The sequence below is a fragment of the Belonocnema kinseyi genome, chromosome 4 (assembly GCF_010883055.1).
Source record: "Belonocnema kinseyi isolate 2016_QV_RU_SX_M_011 chromosome 4, B_treatae_v1, whole genome shotgun sequence".
NCBI classification, from domain to species: domain Eukaryota; kingdom Metazoa; phylum Arthropoda; class Insecta; order Hymenoptera; family Cynipidae; genus Belonocnema; species Belonocnema kinseyi.
In genome coordinates, this window is record NC_046660.1 from 102,367,415 (window position 1) to 102,387,238 (window position 19,824).

The window sequence follows — 19,824 nt, forward strand, 5'->3', positions numbered from 1 at the left end:
TATATTCATATGCATTAAATAAATATAATTTTTAACAATTGAAAATCTTGTTTTTCTCAAAAACGAACCAAAATTTTAATAATTTGTCAAAATACACATGATTAACATCTGGTAAAAGCAGATTTTCATAAGATTCAAGAAGAGGAACAATTTGGAAAGATGAATTGCTATTCATACTTTACTTCCTTTTCAAGAAAAACGAGATTTTGAATCACTGAAAATTATATTTCTTCAGTTTTAGAGATGAAAGCCAATTCCTGTTTACTTAGAAGCTCAGGAACCTTAATAATATCATTAAACATGTACTATACGTAGTTTATGAATAAAAAAAAGACTTTTTCAAAAATATTATGTTAAAGTTTTTTCAACTAAATGCTATCTTAGTTGATTTTTTCTAAGTTTTTGAAAAAATTTCTTAAATTACGTAAACACCAATAATAAATTTTTGAAACTATATTATCTTGGATGTAGTTGCATATATTTGAATTTCGGTTTTACTGGTTACGCCCGATTTTCATAAATATTTTTTACCTTTTCAAATAAAAAAATTAAAAAAAGAACCATCAGCTTTACCATATTTATTTTTTGAATTTGCGATGTGTCTAATGCGAGAAACCATGGTGACGACCCTGAGAAAATACTCATGAGAATGCACAAAAATGTAAATGCGTAAGAATTTAGGCCTCTTGACTCAAAATGACCCTGTTACCATGCCCAACCGAGTAAAAATGCTTCTACTTGAGTACGAATTGGTTATGTCTTGAGTACTTGTCTCAAGTAAACCTGCCTCGAAACAAATCTTTTTCGGCTCATAAATGAGATTAAAATGGGTGTATCCTCAAACAAGTATAATACAAATGAAAATTCGTAAATAAGTTGATTGAATATGCATATTTTATGAAAATATACAAGATTGTATAATGATTAACAAAGATTAGCTTTTATGACAGTCAGAATGACCCTTTTTGCTAGGACATGTATACACTCGAAGTTATAAACCGCTCGTGTTGGAGTCATAAAAATTTGACTCAAGAGATCAATTTATATCTTCAAGACATAGAAACTTGTCTGCGGTACATAAATTGAAGTCTGGCTCCGTCTAAAAACTGGGACATGTTCATGTCGACCTGGTGGAGTTCAACATGTCTTGATTGGGGGCAATCCAAGGCGAACTCAAGTCGAAGCATTTTTACTCGGGCAGTGTGCAAAGCAGAAGTTCTAATCACTTCATCTGGTATATTCTCCTCCTAATGAGAAGGTATTAGTTTTGTATAAAATTTAACTTCCGCTAAACTCCATCCAACTATAGCCTGTATGCAATGTAACTTTCGACAGACTGATCAGATTAGATTGAACTTTAGCAAACTTCTTAAACGCCAAAAAAAGAAAGGACGAATAGGTCAAGCAATCATTTTTTACCAATATTTCTGGATTTAAACATCAAAACAGCTTTAGAAAAATATTTTTAACAACTTCAAAATACGATGCGTATAAAATAAATACGTTAAATCATTTTGTTTCTGAACGACCTAAAATAATTTCAAGGTATAATAATTTATACTTCATAATAATTTTCCCAATATATAAAATACAAAATAATCAAAAAATAAAATTTTTGCATTTAAAGATAGATAATAAAACCGTCACTGGTCTTGTCCCGACTAAAATTATGAAGGATAGTATATAATAATATTGTATTAATATTTAACAAAGTGTTAGAAATTGATTATATATTTTTTTATTCACATTTTTCTCGAATACTATAAAAGACGTTCTATTGATTAAATAGATTTAAGACTAAATAACAAATAAAAAAGTCAAAATCAGCGAAATTTATCAATATAATACAACTACTTTGACAAAATGTCAATTTTTCTGACCTTTTCTTTCTTTCTATACCATCAGGGAATACTTTATTCGGAGAATTTACTGCTTCAAAAAAGGATCAGCGTTTGAAAAGCAATTCACGACGTTTTTCGCTTCTTCATTTTGATGTTAGATGCATATTCAATGCGAGTATTAATATTTATATCCTTGGTCTGCAGGACGCCCAGCTGGATAAGAGGCGGTTCCTTCGTATCGAATCATGGGTCGATAGCCGTTCTCATCGGCAATATAATCGACGTACTGCGTTCGTCCATCAGGAAGTAGGACGTGGTAACTTCCGGTGGCTGTGTCATCCTTTCGCATCTCTCGGTGCCCGAAGTCCAAACCTGCGTCACCATCTTGTACCTCATATGAAAACTCATAGTTTACTGGATCCTACATTTAAAATAAAAAATGGTGAATTATAATAAGAAATTGGTTTTGAGCTAATGCCAAATTTGATATTGGTTTATTTGTTGCATAAATATTATTTATGACAACCATATTACTCTTTAAATAAATTACTTGTTTTCCGAAAGTACCTTTGTAGTGATTCGTGTACTTGTTTATAATACATGTCAGCACAAGGGTAAAGAATCTAAGCTTCTCAAAATCTTGATTGACTCACTAGGAATATTGATCAATCGAATTTTAAGTTTAAAACAAATTTGAAGATTTTAATGGTTTCAAAAGATATATGAGAAGATTTCACAAAGCTTTAAAAGTCCTCATAAGAATTTGAGGAATTTAAACAAATTTAAAAATGTTAGAAAGACTTCAGAACTAATTCAATCATTGTACACAGATTGCAACAAGAGTCCAAGAATTTCAAAAGTTTTAGTACAATTTCAAAACATTTCAGTGGATTTCTCGGACAATTTTAAAGTTTTTATAGACATTTAAAAGATTTTATAAAAATATAAGAGATTTGACAGGCTTTAAAGATTTAAACATATTTTGTAGATTTCGATGAGTTTTAAAAGGTTTCAAAAATTTCAAAATAATTTCAAAAAAAGTTTGCAAAAAATTTTAAAAGATTTCAAAAGGCACTTAAAAATGTTTTATATGGAATTTAAAGTTTCTAAAGATTTGAAAGAATTTAAAGGTTGTCAACTTTTCCAGAGATTCAAAAGATGTCATAAAGATTTCAAAAGTCTTACAAATGTTTTTGAGAATTCAAAGATTCTTGAATATTTCGGTGATTTGACACCAATTTTAAAGGTTTAAAAGATCACAAAGATTTCACGGTGATTTCAAAGATTACAAAAAAGTTTCAAAATGTTTGAAATTTCAAAAAATTATATCTATATTATTATTTATATTTGTCTTCTAAAAATTGCAATATATTTTACAGATATTTCAAAGACTTAAAAATATTTCACAAAGATGTTTCGGAAAAAAGATATTCTGTTCTTGAATTCAGGACTCTCAAATTAAAAATTCAAACCATCTTTTAAGAGCACTTAAAAAGTGATAAAAAACATCCATTTTTGAAGCTAAATCAAATTTAATGTTTACTTTCCAAAAAAAATTCTAATCATCGGTCGAAGGACCATCTCAAAAAGGATTAAAAAATGTAAGACATAATTAATAATAATAATAAATGCAGCAGTTGGAATTACATAGTATTTATACTACTATAGCTCTAACTAAATTTTGAAATTGCGAATTGAGGTGTAGCCGTCTTGCGGTTTCATGAAGGAATGCCCAATTATTTAATTTAATGCGCAATAGCCAGGATAATGGTAGAACCGGTGCGAAAGGCCCATCTTAAATCTGACTGTAGCTTAGATTCAGTTAGAATTAATTAGAGAGCACAAACTACAAACCAATTAATTTGCCTTATCTTGGAATTTCATTTTACTGCGGTAGGTATAGAGGATTGAGAGCCGTCAATTATGCACGAATTGGAGAATCAGTATTACGCTACATACCCCAGCCCACTCGTCTGGGTGGCCAGCGTTGGGTCTAGACGGATGTGATGGAGAAGCACCTACATTGGGAGGCAGATACGATGGGCCCTGTGGTTCACTCCAAATTCCTACCAGCATCGTCGTCAACAGTAGAACCTATGGATAGAATGATGCATGCTAAAACCTCTTGAGACCCAGTGTCGACTTTCTCCTTGAAGCTACCCTCAAATTCCGCTTAAATTAAGGTGTATCTTGCTGGCTAGCTAGTTAACCATGTCCCTAAACTGCTTCAGTGGGATCCATCTTAGTTTTCATTTAACATGTTTGTCATGTCAAGAGGTATTATGTCAAGTAGGAACGAAATTTAATCCAACAATCTCAAGATGCCTGGCTCATTTGATCGCCTCAGTCCACCATTAAAATAAATTTTATTATGTTGTGAAATTATCATTTTGACAAATATTATACAATTTTTGAAAAAAAAGACATCCATGTACAGAAAAGGTTTACTTTGAGTCCGTTATAGACAGTACGTTGTAAATAAATTGATTACTAGTTACTACTCGTAGTGGGGCCGAATTAAATTTAATTGAAACGTGCTTTCATGCATATGGCATTTTCTGGTTGATTATTGTTCTCTGGCATCCAATGACAATTTGTGGAAGAAATTCAAAATCATTACTTTAGCCCTTTTTGAATCAGGTCGTTTTATTTAAACAAATATAGAATGTAGAATTTGCATAAAAGTTGATGGTAAACGTTTCTTTAAAGTTGTTCTTTTTATTTTTGATTTCAAGCATAAGAAACTAGGGTTTCTACAACAATCTGATTTTTGGTTTTAAACATGGTACAGAAAAAGGAATCTCTCTTGCTAAAAAGAAGCTCAGAATTATAAATTGTTCCAAAGGAACGTAAGGCATAAGTTTCAAGAGATACTTTTTGTACAAAACCTCGAAGATTCTACAAGTTGATGATGCACTTTTACTTTATTAAACAGATTAAATTATATTGCACTAGGAAAAAATTGTATGAAGAAACTGAAATTATAGAGAAAAGTCATTCTTAAAAGTAAGATAATGCAAAAAAATGTGACTGTTTTTAAGGTTATGTTGAAAACCCGACGTTTTCAGATGTTTGTACTCTAATTAGCGAGCCTATTACAATTATATAATGTACACTTGCAATGTAATGTTTTTGTTTTTTTGATCGAAAACTGTTAGTTGCACGAAAAAATTTGCTTGCAATAATATATCCTCCTTGAATAGATCCAAAACTTTTTTATTATATGCAATTTGATAAACTCAATAAATTAGAAGATGTCAAATAAAATAAATTTTGGTACATATACATAACTATTTGAAAATTGTGGAGCCCGGGGACGTCACTTTCCTTACTCCCTATTGAGCTGAAACCTTATAGGAATAATTTTTTTATGAAACAAAACAAATCTCTATGGCAAAGCAAAGAGAATTCGAGCTTGAATATAAGAGCCATTGTGCGGTCGCAGATCGAAAATTTCAAATATATTTTTCTCAAAAACCAGAAATAATAAGCAAGTAGAAATTTCTGATACACTTTAAGACATATCCAAGCATAGTTTTAAATTTTTTGTTGAAAAAATGTCTCACAAATAACAGGTTTTAAAATAGCCAATTTTTTTTTTAATAAACAATTTTAAAATTGACGAATAAAAACGGCTTAAAACATTTTTCGATATTGTTATTAACAAATGAGTTGTAATAAGAAGAAATCGAGCAACTTGAAACTGTTAATTCAAATATTTTTAAACACTGAAACGATTTCAAAGTATAAGTTGGCAAAGGTATTTAGTACACTTAACACTATTCGTTCTAAAAACTTAAGCAAACTCTAACAGGTGACAAAGGGGATCATTGAACACTTTTTTTTAACAATCTAATTTCTGAATATACCTACTAATTTTTCATTAATCTTGTTTATTCCAGTACAAAGCTTAAAAATAAAATAAATCCCAAAATTTAGTTTCAGCAACTAAGTACTAGAATAAACAATATCAGTAGGTATATTGATAAGCTTGTTTTTAAATTTAAATTCAACATCTAACAAGTTAAAAAAAAATTATTTTTTCAAAGAGGGTTCCGCCGATGATTTGAAATAGGGTCTGAAAACTGTTATGGAATGATTGGGAACCAGAATGAAACATAATATCTCATATTCACGTATGTTGTAATCAAAGTTAGTTATTACAATTTTTTTAATATGAACGAAATGTTCAAAAATTCCTCTTAAACTTCGGAAACGTTAGTTGGGTACTGGAAAATAGATATTCCACTAATTGTTCAACTTAATTGATGAAAATATTTCGTTAGCACAACAAAACAACTTGATTCCCTTCAAAAGAAATAAAATATTGTATTCTCAATAAAATTTGGATTCTTTCAACAAAAATTAAGTTCTCACGGGTTAATGTTATAGGGCTTCTAACGAAATTTCAATTATACGGTAAACATTTTTTTTTTAATTCAGGGTAGACCAATTGAAAAACATATTTTCATCAACTGGCCATTACCAACATGTATTTATATATTAATTTCAGGCAAAAATCTTCAAATATTTATTATAGATTTCTAAATAGCTCAAAATTATGATTTTTTTATTCCGAGAAATAAATTAATACAAAATGTATTTAGATTGTCTTTTTTTGTTAGTTTTATGCGGTCATTTGTTGCACTTCTTCTATTTGTCAAATGTCTATCAGCAGTCAAACGTATTTTTAAAGGCCCATAATTATCTTGTACTTTCGATGAATTAAATTTGTAATCGTCGTTAATGATTGAATGTCCTATACATATTCGATTTTATTAAATTACTTTATGACATGATGGTTAAAAGGAAGCAGTGTTCATTACATTATTCAACATTAGTTTTGTTTTTAGCAAGTGAATGTATAAATTGTATATATTCTTTCTATTTCAGACCATATGTGATGATAAATTTGACGAAATCATGATATCAAAAATACAAGGAATAGCTTAAGAAAATAGGAAGCATGTGAATCGCCAGGGAATCTTTGGCATACTTTGACAATTTAACTATTCACGTGACACTTTTAATTCTTTCAAAGGGAAATTAGAATTAATCTTTAGTTCGTATCCTATTAATGATTTTACGATACTATTTCTTTATTAACACTGATAAAGAATTGTTCGTATGAAAACTTGTTTTGTATGAGCACTCCTTTGATATAATAAGGCACTAGATCGATAAATATTTTAAATTAAATAGAAATGCGTTGAAAAGTAAAAATCCGAATCGGATTCTATTATACGAGAGAGCTTTATTTTTGTAAATCTATATAGACGGACTTTCAAGAGAAGAAGGCAATAAATAGTCTTGTGGAGCACGTCGACAACTAAAATCTATAATACAGTGAAAAGCTCAATTTGCTTTGTGGATAGTTCGATCCTTAATCTGAGCAATTTGCAAATGATTCTTGAAGCTTTGTATAGAGCACATGCTCTTAAAATATAGAATGCAGACCTACTCTATATATAGAATATCTTATATCGGAGAAGCATCATCGAGGGCATACTTTCACTTGTTAGATAATTCACATCGGCATTCAGTAAATTGGTAATTAGCTAATTATCTCAATATGCCATCTGGCTATAATGATTTAACACAATCACGGAATAAGCAACAATTGTAATGAATGTTGACAATATCTGTAGTCTAGTATTACTAATTAATTTCCCGATTTTATCCAGTATGACCAAAATTTATTTTCCAAGAGAGAAGGAAAACTGGTAGAGTTCAAATAAAAAATAAATGGATTAAAATAGCAATACACAATTAAATGAATTGAAAAGAGCTCGGTAACCTATTTTTCTGAGAACAAAGCTTTCTTGTTTTCTACACTTTGCCTCAGCTGCTATGAACTTTTCTTCTAATGAATAATGAATATTTTACCACATCGAACTTACTCACCGTTAAAATCATGAGAGATAAAATTATACAACACTTGGGCACCAGAGATCACAAAACTGAGATAAAGGACCGACACAGCGTCATGTTTTATACCATGTTCCTGGTTGCGACTACGACGAAATAGAGGTGGAAACAGTAATTTGGCAAATACACAATTCGACCGTAAAACGGTGATTATATTTAATAAGAAAACCGCAGATTTGTGACAGCATCGCTTGTCTGGAGTTCCTGATTCAAGCTATTTGATGCTGCTGTCATTAGATAGTTTAGAATAACCATCTTCTTGCAATTATACAGTGTATCTTGTATATATTAGTAAAATACTTGGCAATATTGTACAATAATTAATATAGTTAAGCCAATTTAATTATTATAAGGGCTATTTCAGAAGAGATCATATAATTTGTGTTGCGAACAATTTTTCAAAATTTCCAATTTATGAACTTTCACGTGATGCTGACCAAAAATGCTATTTGCCTTGAAAAAAAATCAAATACAACCTTGTCTTTTTTTCGAAAAAAGTTGATTTTTGTATATTTTTCATTTTAGAAAAAAGTTTAAGTATTCCTCTTTAAAAACGTTAAGGTTTAGAAGGTAAGGGTTGTTTTAGTGAACTGAAACTCTTGTAAGTATGATGAAAAAATTTTGTTTAGTATGGTTTTGATTAGGGTTTTCACGCCCTTCCTATTAACGCCGGATCTGTCACACACCAGAACCGTGTACATCATCCGACTGGATACTTTTCTTTTTTTTTTTAGACGTATAAGAGGCATAACCTTAAAGTCAAGTATATAATTTGTAACTGTTTTTACACACTTGAATATGCAATTGTTTATTAAAAATGAGTTATTTGGTGTTTCCGATTTTATCTCTCCTGGAAAATGAACTTTATCATTAATTTTTTTATTCTTAAGATTTTTTGTATATAATTCTGTTTGTGGCAGTTATAGACAGTTATTATTTAAGAAGTATGTAAATTATTTGTTTTTTATAAGCTTAGCAGATGTAAAACTTCTGTTTTAATAAAACCCCATGCCAATTGTATTTCATGTAGAGAATCTTTTAAGGAACAAAGTAAGCCGCGTTAATGATGAAGATTAAATCTAACATTTTAATGGTTATCTACATTGAATAAAAAAAACATAAAGACAAACTAAATCCTTTTATATGTATAACAAACAATTACGTATTCAACTACTACTTATTGTAGAAAACTTGAAAGACAAAATGAATTTCTGAAGAGGATTTGTGAAGTATTTTTGTTTTAAATCTCATTTAATGACATTTAAAGATAAAAAGAAATTTTGCGTTTGTTTTCAAAGCAGCTCATCAAAGATTATTCAGAGAACAGTGTACCTTTAAATCGTTTTTAAAAGTAATTATTTTCAAATTTTTTAATTTATCTGCTACTCCATTTCTATTCATTCAGGAAAGAGGAATATTAAAGCAGTTTTGAAAAAAATACTTCAAATTAAAGCTTATTTAATAAAGAGAATCCTAGCATTTAACAAAATTATCTTTAGAATTTAATTTGTAATTAAAATTGAAGAAAAGTTGGCACTATAAAAATGAAAACGAGAAAAAAACTACAACGCAGTTCTAATAGGAATGGAAACATAAAAATCATTCAGAATTGAGGTATTGATTTAAATTCAGAGAAGAGCTGAAATTAAGCAAAACTTCATTTGATTTCAAGAAGAGTCGAGTTGAATCGGAAACATCAAATAACTTTTTTTTATAAACAGTTACATATTTAAGTAGGTACAAAAGTTACACTTATATTTTTCTTTCAAATTATATACTCGACTTTGAGACAATGCCTCGTGCACATCTCAAGGAAATAAAAAATGTACCAGCAGATTCCGCCTACTCCAGTTCAACCAATTAGAACAATCTACCGGATACCAACCTACCTCAAGGCACCTTACGTCTATACACAGAAGTCTCTTAATCATTAGCATTTTCAGAAAAATTAAATACTTGACCTTCAAAAATGACGGTCAAAAATAAATTGGACTTTTTGCACAGAAAGATGTTTTTAAACCAAATTTCTTGAGCTAGAAAGAAAGATTAAGTTCTTTCTTTTAGGAACCTTAAGATTAAAAACGTGCAATGATTTTTTTATGGTAAAAATAATAATTTGAACATGAGCGCGCCTATCCAAGTGTTACTGGGTATGTCGAAGCATTTAAAACTTATTTTCGTCAATAACAAATTAAGTCCTGCTCTTTATTCTCAAAGTTCTTTAAGAAGAAGAATCCAAGCTTTCTTTGTAGGTACTTTTTCTAAAGTTTCTGCCAAAGCAAATGGAAGATTCTCAAAAAACACTGATCACTTATTTTCCTAATAAGGAAATAGAAAAAACTACTTTGAACCACAAAGGTATTAAAGAAAAAACCCCAAACTTTCTTTCAAGATAAAAAATATACCTTTTTTACATACAAAATAATTTGTTTTTTGTTTCCATTTTTTAAATTTAAGTAATTTTTCCAAAAAATGCTCATGGTTTACAGGAAGGGCGTGAAACCCCCGAACGTCACTGTACTGGACGAAATGTGTTGGACTCTCATTAGAAGTGTTAAAAATCGACGAAATATACGATATCCACGAAAATCTCAAAGTTTTCAGCTTCTCTGGCTCGGTAAATATTTAGCAAATTCACAAAAGTTTTCCAGATAAACTACAATCCATTAGGTTACAACTTTGTCGAAGTTTGTCTCAGATTAGACATTTTTTTAAGTAGGTTTAAGGCTAGTATATTTATATTTTTTATCTTAAAATATTATAATTAAGATTTTTCACTTCATCTTTAACTAATTTTACTTCGTCGAATGCTGAGAGGAATATTTCTATTCGAAATACACGGGACACAATATTATATTTTACCATCTGCATTTTTCGCAACATTTTTCTTAGTAAGAGTTGTTGTATTACCTAAAACTAATTTGATGGCATTTTTTCATTAATGTGGATTTAACATGTTTTTAACAATAATATGGTACAAATCTACATTTTAACATTAAAAAAATTTAATATTTTACTAAAATATGTTACATTATTTTCTAAAGTTAAAAAAAGCATGAAAAATAGTTTACTTCAAATTGAAAATACTAGTCGTAAATAATAATATAATTCATGTTTAATTTAACTGTGTACCTAAAAGTTTTGTCTGATATAAAAAATTGTATATCATAATTTTTTTCTAAATACATTACAATACTGATCAATCTACCTATTGTAGAATGATTAATAACTCAATACGCGCTTTTCAATTTCTTAATTGCTCATACTTGAAGTCAGTAAAAGAATAAAGTATGAATTGCATAAAAATCAGATAGGGAAAAAGATGACGAGATTAAAAGTATGACGCATGTTGCAATAAGCAACCAAAAGAAAGAAGTATTAAATTAATTACGCTCATCGTATTTGCATGAAACTATTCCAAGGTCGTAAATAAAACAACTAATGCAATGGATAATTTTGCGTCAAGATTTGGTACGCGAGTATAGAACATAGAATAATTATAGATGATCGTAAAATCGAAAGAGATGAGCTCCTACTACGTTTTGTAGATCGTTATAAAGCTTCGAATGAGATCAATTTTATGATTGGTAGTAGTAAGTGCTGAAAATATCCTTTCTATATTACTCCGCATAATGGTGTTTGTTATGCAAGTTACACGTGGGATGCCAATCGGAGGTTACTCTACATGCAATCGATTGCGCCATGTCGCGGACCATCTTCCTCTTCAGTGATACAGATTCTCAGAAGCCTTTCTATGTACCTGCGCTGCACTTAAGAGAGTTATGCAAGTACGCGAATGAAAGCCTTAGATTTATAAAGGATCTTTCCAATCGAAAGTTACATGGTAAAATCGAATTTTACAAAAATTTCGTTTTTCCCTGTTAGTTCTTTAAAGTAATAAAAATAATTAACAAGCTAAATATTAAATGCATCATATAAATAATGAAAATAATAATTAACCCATTTAAATATTTTACGTATTGTCAGATAAAATTCATTTGACACTTATTGACTAAGACAAATGATGACTGAATGAAAGTAGATCACATTTTTGGCTGCATAACTATTTTAGGTTGTTAATACAACTTTGATACAGTGCGCTCGTTAGGTGGCCAATATTTATCACGAAATATAAGATGTAAGGTGGAAGAAATAAACACATTTATGACTGACCGCAGTTTTACTTATGCAGCTTTTTTTGCACTATAAACTACATGCTCTGACATTTTACAAACATATGATAAATTATGTAAATAAATAAAATACATAGATATGAGGTCATCTACTTGGAATATAAAAAGTTCGCTGCCCGAGTCCCATAGTAATGTGTGACGAACTACTGACGGGTTATACATTATTTAGACTAAGAGTTAAACTAGATTTTTCGTCAGCACACTGGGATACGTGGATTCGCGAATTATAGCCACGAGGAAATCTTACATAAATGTTGCTATTAAATTCACTATCACAGTAGCTGATGTTCTGGGGCCTTCGGATGAGTCGAATTTGACGAGTATGCCTCCTACATATTTACATTATCATTTATGTCTGTCATTAATCAGAGAAAACACTTTTTCGTGAATTTAATACATTTAAAATGATTTCTAAATACTATGAAAAATATACATTAATATTTTTATTTCATAAAAGAACCGCTCATAGATTATAAAAACTATAAGTTGAAATTTTCCATCTTCCGATATAGTGATACTTAAGTCCATGAATCCATTCTTTAAGTTTTTGAGCAGTGACTAAACAATTTGCTGTGAATTCTTCTGTATCCGGTGATTGTTTGAGTTGACATCTACTCACATGATAAATTAAACCATTTTTCGAGAACGGAACAAGAAATGGTCTAGAGTGATTAATGTTTTCCACGCCAGTTCAGGCGTGCCACTCGTCAGATTCAAACATCCGTTTGCCAATCATTCTGCAGGGCTGCTGCGCTTTCGTGAGTCTAAACTACGAACGATCATTATCGCTCTATAATACATTCGTAGCATTGATTTAATTATATTGATTTCGATTAGTATTGATATCCGTCATTGGCTGCAGCGTCACCTCCGCTACCTGAGGGATATCCCCCACTCCCACCTCCTTGACCAACACCGCTGGATGCATTCCCACCGGGTCTACCCGAAGGGTATCCTTGACCTCCACCGCCACTAGGTCGTCCTGGAAAAGATAACAAAATATTTTATAGCCCCAGATATTTCATTAAGTGGACGTTTTCAAGAGCAAATTATTAGTGTCTCACCATTTCTACCTTCGAATCCTCCATTTCCTCCATTGCCTCCACTACTTGATCCACCAGCTAGGTAACCCCCACCGCTATTTCCACCAATGTTTCCGCCATTACCACCTACACCACCTCGCGGATACCCTGCGTTTCCTCCAGCAACACCTCCAAATTTTCCATTATTTCCTCCTCCTGAACCTCCAAATCCACTACCGGAACTTCCTCCTGGTCGACCAGATGGGTAACCAACACCACTGTTTCCGCCATTACCACCTCCGTTGCCTCCGAATCCGCCACCAGATGGTCCTCCTGAGGGATATCCATCAGCCCCTCCACGATTACCGTCATTGCCACCGAAGCCACCTCCAGAAGGTCCGCCTGAAGGATAACCGTTTCCACTACCTCCAGCTTGCCCTCCAGAAGAATATCCATTTCTTTCAACATTTCCACTGCCAGATGGACCACCTGAAGAATAACCGTTACTATTGCCACTGCCGCCAACTCCAACTGCAGATGGGTAACCTCCAACACCACCAGCACTTCCGGCGCCTGTATCAGTGTTGGCTTCACCCTCGTATCTAATCTGGGGTTTGTACCCATTTGCATCTGCTTCGTATTCGACTACCTGCTTACGGCCATCAGGTAAAAGAACATTAAAGCTTCCTTGTGCTCTGTCACCATCTCGAGTTTCTGTGTGGCCAAAAGTGCTACCAGTTTGATCATCTTTCACTTCATAAGTAAATTCATACTTGGCTGGTTCCTGGAGATCATATAAGATATTAATTTGTACATTTATGTCGAAGTAGAAAGACAGAACATGCAAAAACTTACATTGCTCTCTTCATCTGTATTACTGCCATAACCACCAGATTCAGATCCACCTCCCCCGCTACCTCCACCGAAATCCCCAGAGCCGCCAGAAGGATAACCCTGATTTCCACCATTACCTTGGCTTCCGCCTCCAAAAGCCGGTGGCCCGTAACTGTCCGATGGACTACTTCCTCCAAATCCGCCGTCACCAACACCTTCATTACCTCCATTCCCTCGGCCATTTCCTGTAAATTAATTAAATATATGATAAACTTTAATTTTTACACCTTATATAGTAATCAGAAAAACAAATGATGAAGTAACATACCTCCAAAACCTGCATTTCCCCCCGAAGGTGGTCCATAACTGTCAGCGGGCCTACCACCTCCAAATCCACCACTACCACCTGAACCCCCAGCTCCTCCTCTTCCGCTTCCACCTCCTGAGAGCGGTCCATAGCTATCTGATGGTCTTCCACCTCCGTATCCACCAACTGAACCACCTCCTTTTCCATTTCCGTTTCCACTTCCTGAAGGAGGTCCATAGCTATCTGATGGTCTTTCACCACCAGGTCCACCGGCACCAGCCAATACACTGAAACCGCCGGAATTGCCCGATCCCCCGAAACCTCCAGCATTTCCTGATCCACTGAAACCACCCGAGCCACCGGATCCACCAAAACCTCCTCGTCCATTTCCACCAGCAGGTGGTCCATAACTATCCGAAGGTCTTTCTCCACCTGTACCTCCTCTAACGTTTCCACCCCTGGGTGGTCCATAACTATCAGATGGTCTACCTCCAGATGCTCCAGCTCCGGTACCTCCTCCTCCACTCCCTCTATTAAGAGGTGTTCCGTAACTATCAGATGGTACGCCTCCACCGAATCCCCCAGTGGTGCCGCCAGATGGAGGAGGAGGTGGCTGACCGTAACTGTCCGCTGGCGTTCCACCTCCAAATCCTCCATTTCCAGATCCTCTGGAGACTCCTCTTCCACCAGAATTAAAACCAGTACCACCTACCGTAGGTGGACCATAGCTGTCTGAAGGTCTTCCTCCACCAAATCCTCTAGCTCCTCCGTTTCCGCCATTAGAACCTCCGGCTCCAAATCCTCCGCTTGCACCGCCACCAGCGGATGGTGGACCATAGTTATCTGATGGCCTTGCTCCAGCCAAGCCGCTGTTTCCAAATCCATTGCCGCTAGCGCCTGCACCAGGTCTTCCACCTGCGCCGCCTCCAAATCCACCTCCCCCATTCGGTGTTCCATAAGAGCTTGATGGTGGACCTCCTGCGTGTAAAAAATGTAAATTTTTACTATTTTTCATACTATCCTGTTTCAGTGTTTTGAATGTCATAAATATATACATATATATAATCTGAGTTGTTCACAAGATATTCTTTCTTCAAAGGCCAGTATTTAATTGTTAAAAATAAAAATTATCCGAAAATAGCTTCTTTTTAAATTATATTTCTAATGAAGGGAATCCATTTTCCTGTGAACGAGAAATTTTTTTAAACAAAGATCAGTCTGTACGTTTATTGCATCCACAAGAATACTTTTACTCTATAAGTTAGAAAGTTCTTGTCTTGAATGTATTTTCTCTTCGAGGGGTATCGTAAATTACCTCAAATTAATTGCCACACATGTTGAACTACAGAATCAAGAAACTTTAGGCAAAATGTATAGGTTTTTTAAATATCGTTGTCACAATCTAATTGAAAAATTCCTCTTTAATGTATGGGAGCTTTCTATAAAAATTAAAAAAATATATTTATTCTTGAAGAATATTCCAAGATATTTTAATGTAAAAAAATTTTGTTAAAAGATTTTTAATGTCTGCTAAATTTCACAAGCAAAAAGTCTGTCTAAATTTTTCAATGAATATTATTTGGAGGTTTCTATTTCTGAAAATAGATCACACATAAGCAATTCTATTGATTTTTATTTGTTTTAATTACAAAATTATTTTAAATATCTGAAATACTTAATAGTATAGAAAATATAACACATACCACCGCCTCTACCAAAATTTCCACCTGGTGTTCCACCCGCACCTCCGAAATTTCCACTTGATGCGCCATTCCCTCCTCCAAAACCTGGTGGGCCATATTGGCTCGAAGGATCACCACCGTTTGGTCCTCCGCCATTTCCCCTGCCGGTTCCACCTCCTGGTGGTAAATATGAGTTTACAGGTGGTTCTGGCCTAGCAAGAGCCAGGGCCACAACCCCCAATGCTACCATCAGCTGTAAAAAAATTGACGTTCAATATATTACTAAAATTTTTATCACAGTTACAGAAACTTCAGAAGTTTTTCAATTTGCTTTTAATGCACAAATTAATTTAAAAATGACATTTTTTATTTCAGAATGTCCTGCAGAATTTAAAGTTTTACTTCTGTAGATTGTTTTTAAGAATTCCATTCGTCCGAAAATAATTAGATGGTTAGTGATTAAAATATATGCAAAGTTTATTCGAATGAAGGAGAATAATACAAGAGGATAGAATCTTGAAATCTAGAATCTATTATCCTTATGATAAAAAACTGCATTTAATTTTCATGATTTTCTTCCTAATTGTAGTCCATTATTATTCAACGGAAATCTTACAATTATTTAGTTGAAATAAAGTTTATATATTTGGCACAAAAATAAAATTGATTGTTAAATGAAAGTGTCTGGTATAAGAAGGGTCTCTTTAAAATAGGAATTTAAAATATTAATTATTATTAATTTTCTTTGATTTTTTAATATTTATAGTATACTTAGCTATTCAAATAACTTTTATATAATTATGAAAACTGAACTAAGTAACTGCATACGGAATCAAAACTATATAATTGCTATCATGCTTCCAATAATTCAAACAAATGATAATACAGTATTGAATTATAGTAATATATCCAAATTTACATTTTGCTGTGCGAAATTAATTTGGAGAGAGGTGCGTGATTACTAATGTTTAATTAATAATTCCTGTCGGATTTTCAGTAAAATCAGGAGATTTCACATTTCGCAACTGTAATCGATGGACGCAATGAGCACGAAAGTTCATTCATCATTATGGTTATAGCACATAATCGATAAAAATACGTGCGCATCGCTTAATCGACTGACATATTCATCAGTTACGTTCGTTCAGCAGCGATATCTGTCTGCGAATAGATAATATTCAAAGGTTCATTTGACGGAAATTACAAATTGGTATAAAAATGGATAACTAAGAGAAATTGATGTATTTTGTGTATTAGTTCTGTTCATTATTTCTAACTCAAATAAAATTATAAAATTTCAAATTCATTAATGTTTCTGTTTTTAAAATTTATTTAAAAATCAATAAATATGTATTTTCGAATTTTTATCCCTTTCTTTGTTCTAAGTTTATAATCAGACGTACCTACATTCACAGGAATAAATTTCCTAATTTCCTTATAAGTTACACATACTTCGCAGAAATTTATCTTTATAATTATTACAATAATTTTTAAAGAATGTTTTTCAAATTATTTATGAATTTGTCAAATTATATGAAAAGACAATGTGAGATAGAAGTGTCTAGAATAAACCAAAAAATGTGGAAAATGAAAAGATATACTTGCACGACTTTTAGACCATTAAAAAGGTTTATTAAATTTTCTGAATCAAACTTATTGATGCATTTCGAGACATTTATTCCCTTCTGATTCTGTCTATTTATTTATTCCTGATTCTATCTATTGTGAATTATATGAGTTTGCATTTATTTAAACAATTATTACCTTATATTCTAGGGATTTTTTAATTTATTACATATTGAGATGCAATCTATTTATCCTAATAGTGTTTGGTTAATTATTTGTACATTTTCAAAGACTTTTGAGAGTCAATTTTGCAAACTAATTTATTCTGAAAATAATAATTAAGTTTTAGATAAAATCCAAAGAATTAAACTATTTAAAGAATTTTTTATGAAGAAAACTGTTTGAATAAGTCACTTTCAAATAAGAGAAATGAATTTAAGAAATCTTAAAAAACAAACTTTCACAGATGAAAATTTTCAAACAATTCCGTGATCACTATAACAAATTTGTTGATTCCGAAGAGAACTGGTGATTCCGAGCGTGGTTAAAAGAAAGTTAATTATACAAAATATTTTAATCTTTGCATAATATTGTATTAAAAGGAAAATAGTGCAGATTTTGAAAAGTTTTGTCTTTAAAGAAAATAGAGTAAATTTTACCCTTATTAAACTAATTTTATTAACGTTTTACAGAAAATTGAAGTCTGATATAATACAAGAAAGAATTTTTGTGAATAAAAACATATAATTTTTGAATATATATGGAGTTAAAGTTGCCAGAATATAAATTGAATCTGTTAAAAAAACGTTAACAAATGTTCGTAGTTAAAAAATATATTCCGTTAATTTAAAAAAGTTTTAATAATATTAAAGTTTTTTGAATTCAATATTCTTTGTACACTTATCTTTAAAATAAACCTGAGTATATAAAAAAGCTCCATTATTTGACAAGTTATTAATAATAGAAAAAAATTTAATTTTCGCGTTTATGAAAATATATTTTCTTGCAGAGATGTATACATGGTACGGCCATAAGCATATAGTGGAAGTTTTATTGTATTTAGTATATTGTTACAATTTTGTGAACATACCAATTAAAATAATGCATGAAAAGTTACAATTTTCAAAACAATTTTCAGATCACATTGATAAATAGGAAGACTCCTACGATTTATTTATAAGGTCATATGACTTAAGAAAATCTATCGTTCAACAATTTTCCGTAATAAATAACTTGTTTAAACAACTGAAATATATTGAAACAATTATAAAAAATTCGAAAGCTAAAATAAAATTAATCATGCGTATCAGCAAATCGATAAGATGATAGTCAACTTTAATTTGTTGAAACTTTTCGATTAGAGGGGAGTTTTTTCGATCCCAATTCTACATTCCGAAGTAAAAATTTCCATTTTTTTAAAGAAATGAGGATCATGAAAGCAATTTCCTCTTAAATGTTCAATACATGTAATTTTTTCTTTGTATCAGCGGTTTTGTGAGTCTCATATAAAAAGATTATATCCTTTTATTTTGTTAAATCTTTAGGAATAAATTTAATGAAAAATATAAAATTTTCATTGTATCGAATTAAATTTGTGAGGCTCCGTATCAGTATGTTCTTACTCGAAAGAAAAGAAACGAAAAACAAATAAAAACAAAACTGTAAAAATGTCAACAGACACAGTTTGTAACGAATTCCAGTGAAATAGAAGTTAGAATTTTGTAGTTGTGGGGCACGCACGACCCTTAACTCGTCTTGCCAATAATTCGTACTTGCTTGGCATAACAATGTCCTTTGCAAACAGAACTTGGGTTGAATACGCTTAAAACCTCCGAGAGACTTGCTCAGCACCCCCTAAAGTTCTTACCTTGAACATGATGTCTAGGATCCTAAGGTGCCCGTGTTGAGGTGTTATTAGTCGCTCTTTGTTTTCGCCTGATGGGCAGGGAAAACAGGGAAACTTTAGAGAGACTCCCTTGCGGCAGAAAATACTCGTTAATGCCGCGTGTGATAAGAATGGATCCTCACCACTGAGTGGTGTTGAGGGAATGACAAAGCCTGAGCTCTAATCCGCTTTATATATCCCTAAGTCTATCCATGATTCGACATCATGGATTTAGTGCACATCGGAAGATTTACAACGAAGATCGTTATAACTGTGTCACGGCAGTGCATCTATTGGTGACGGTGGCAAGATGGCGGACAAAGAGTGGGGTTCAACCGTACGAACTCTCGAACAAGTTTTGTGGTGCATCCCACAGATAACGATTCGCATCCACTCTGATCATACCTGAACCTTTCCTCCTCAAAATTCGAGAAGAAATCCTGGAATAGATCCTTCAGTGCACACAAGACTTCTTACGAACATAAATGAGTACACGAATTCTTTCATACTTCAATCTTTTCATTTTCCATAGCCTCAGTTTTTAAAGTTTTATATTTCTTTTTACA

At 32.1% G+C, this 19,824-nt stretch overlaps 2 protein-coding genes across 2 annotated transcripts; both read right to left on the bottom strand.

Annotated features, from left to right (window-relative positions):
* Positions 1-1,766: 1,766 nt before the first annotated feature.
* LOC117171731 (pro-resilin-like) lies at positions 1,767-7,786 on the bottom strand. Its single transcript, XM_033359296.1, has 3 exons — positions 7,746-7,786; positions 3,801-3,935; positions 1,767-2,262 (listed from the first exon to the last, which is right to left on the bottom strand). The coding sequence occupies exons 1-3, from the start codon at positions 7,755-7,757 to the stop codon at positions 2,020-2,022; spliced, it is 390 nt and encodes a 129-aa protein (XP_033215187.1). The 5' UTR covers positions 7,758-7,786; the 3' UTR covers positions 1,767-2,019.
* A 4,162-nt stretch (positions 7,787-11,948) lies between these two features.
* On the bottom strand, positions 11,949-19,403 carry LOC117171845 (pro-resilin-like). The gene is made up of 6 exons (XM_033359479.1): positions 19,241-19,403; positions 15,829-16,060; positions 14,147-15,103; positions 13,840-14,063; positions 13,027-13,768; positions 11,949-12,944 (listed from the first exon to the last, which is right to left on the bottom strand). The coding sequence occupies exons 1-6, from the start codon at positions 19,247-19,249 to the stop codon at positions 12,796-12,798; spliced, it is 2,313 nt and encodes a 770-aa protein (XP_033215370.1). The 5' UTR covers positions 19,250-19,403; the 3' UTR covers positions 11,949-12,795.
* Positions 19,404-19,824: the final 421 nt, after the last annotated feature.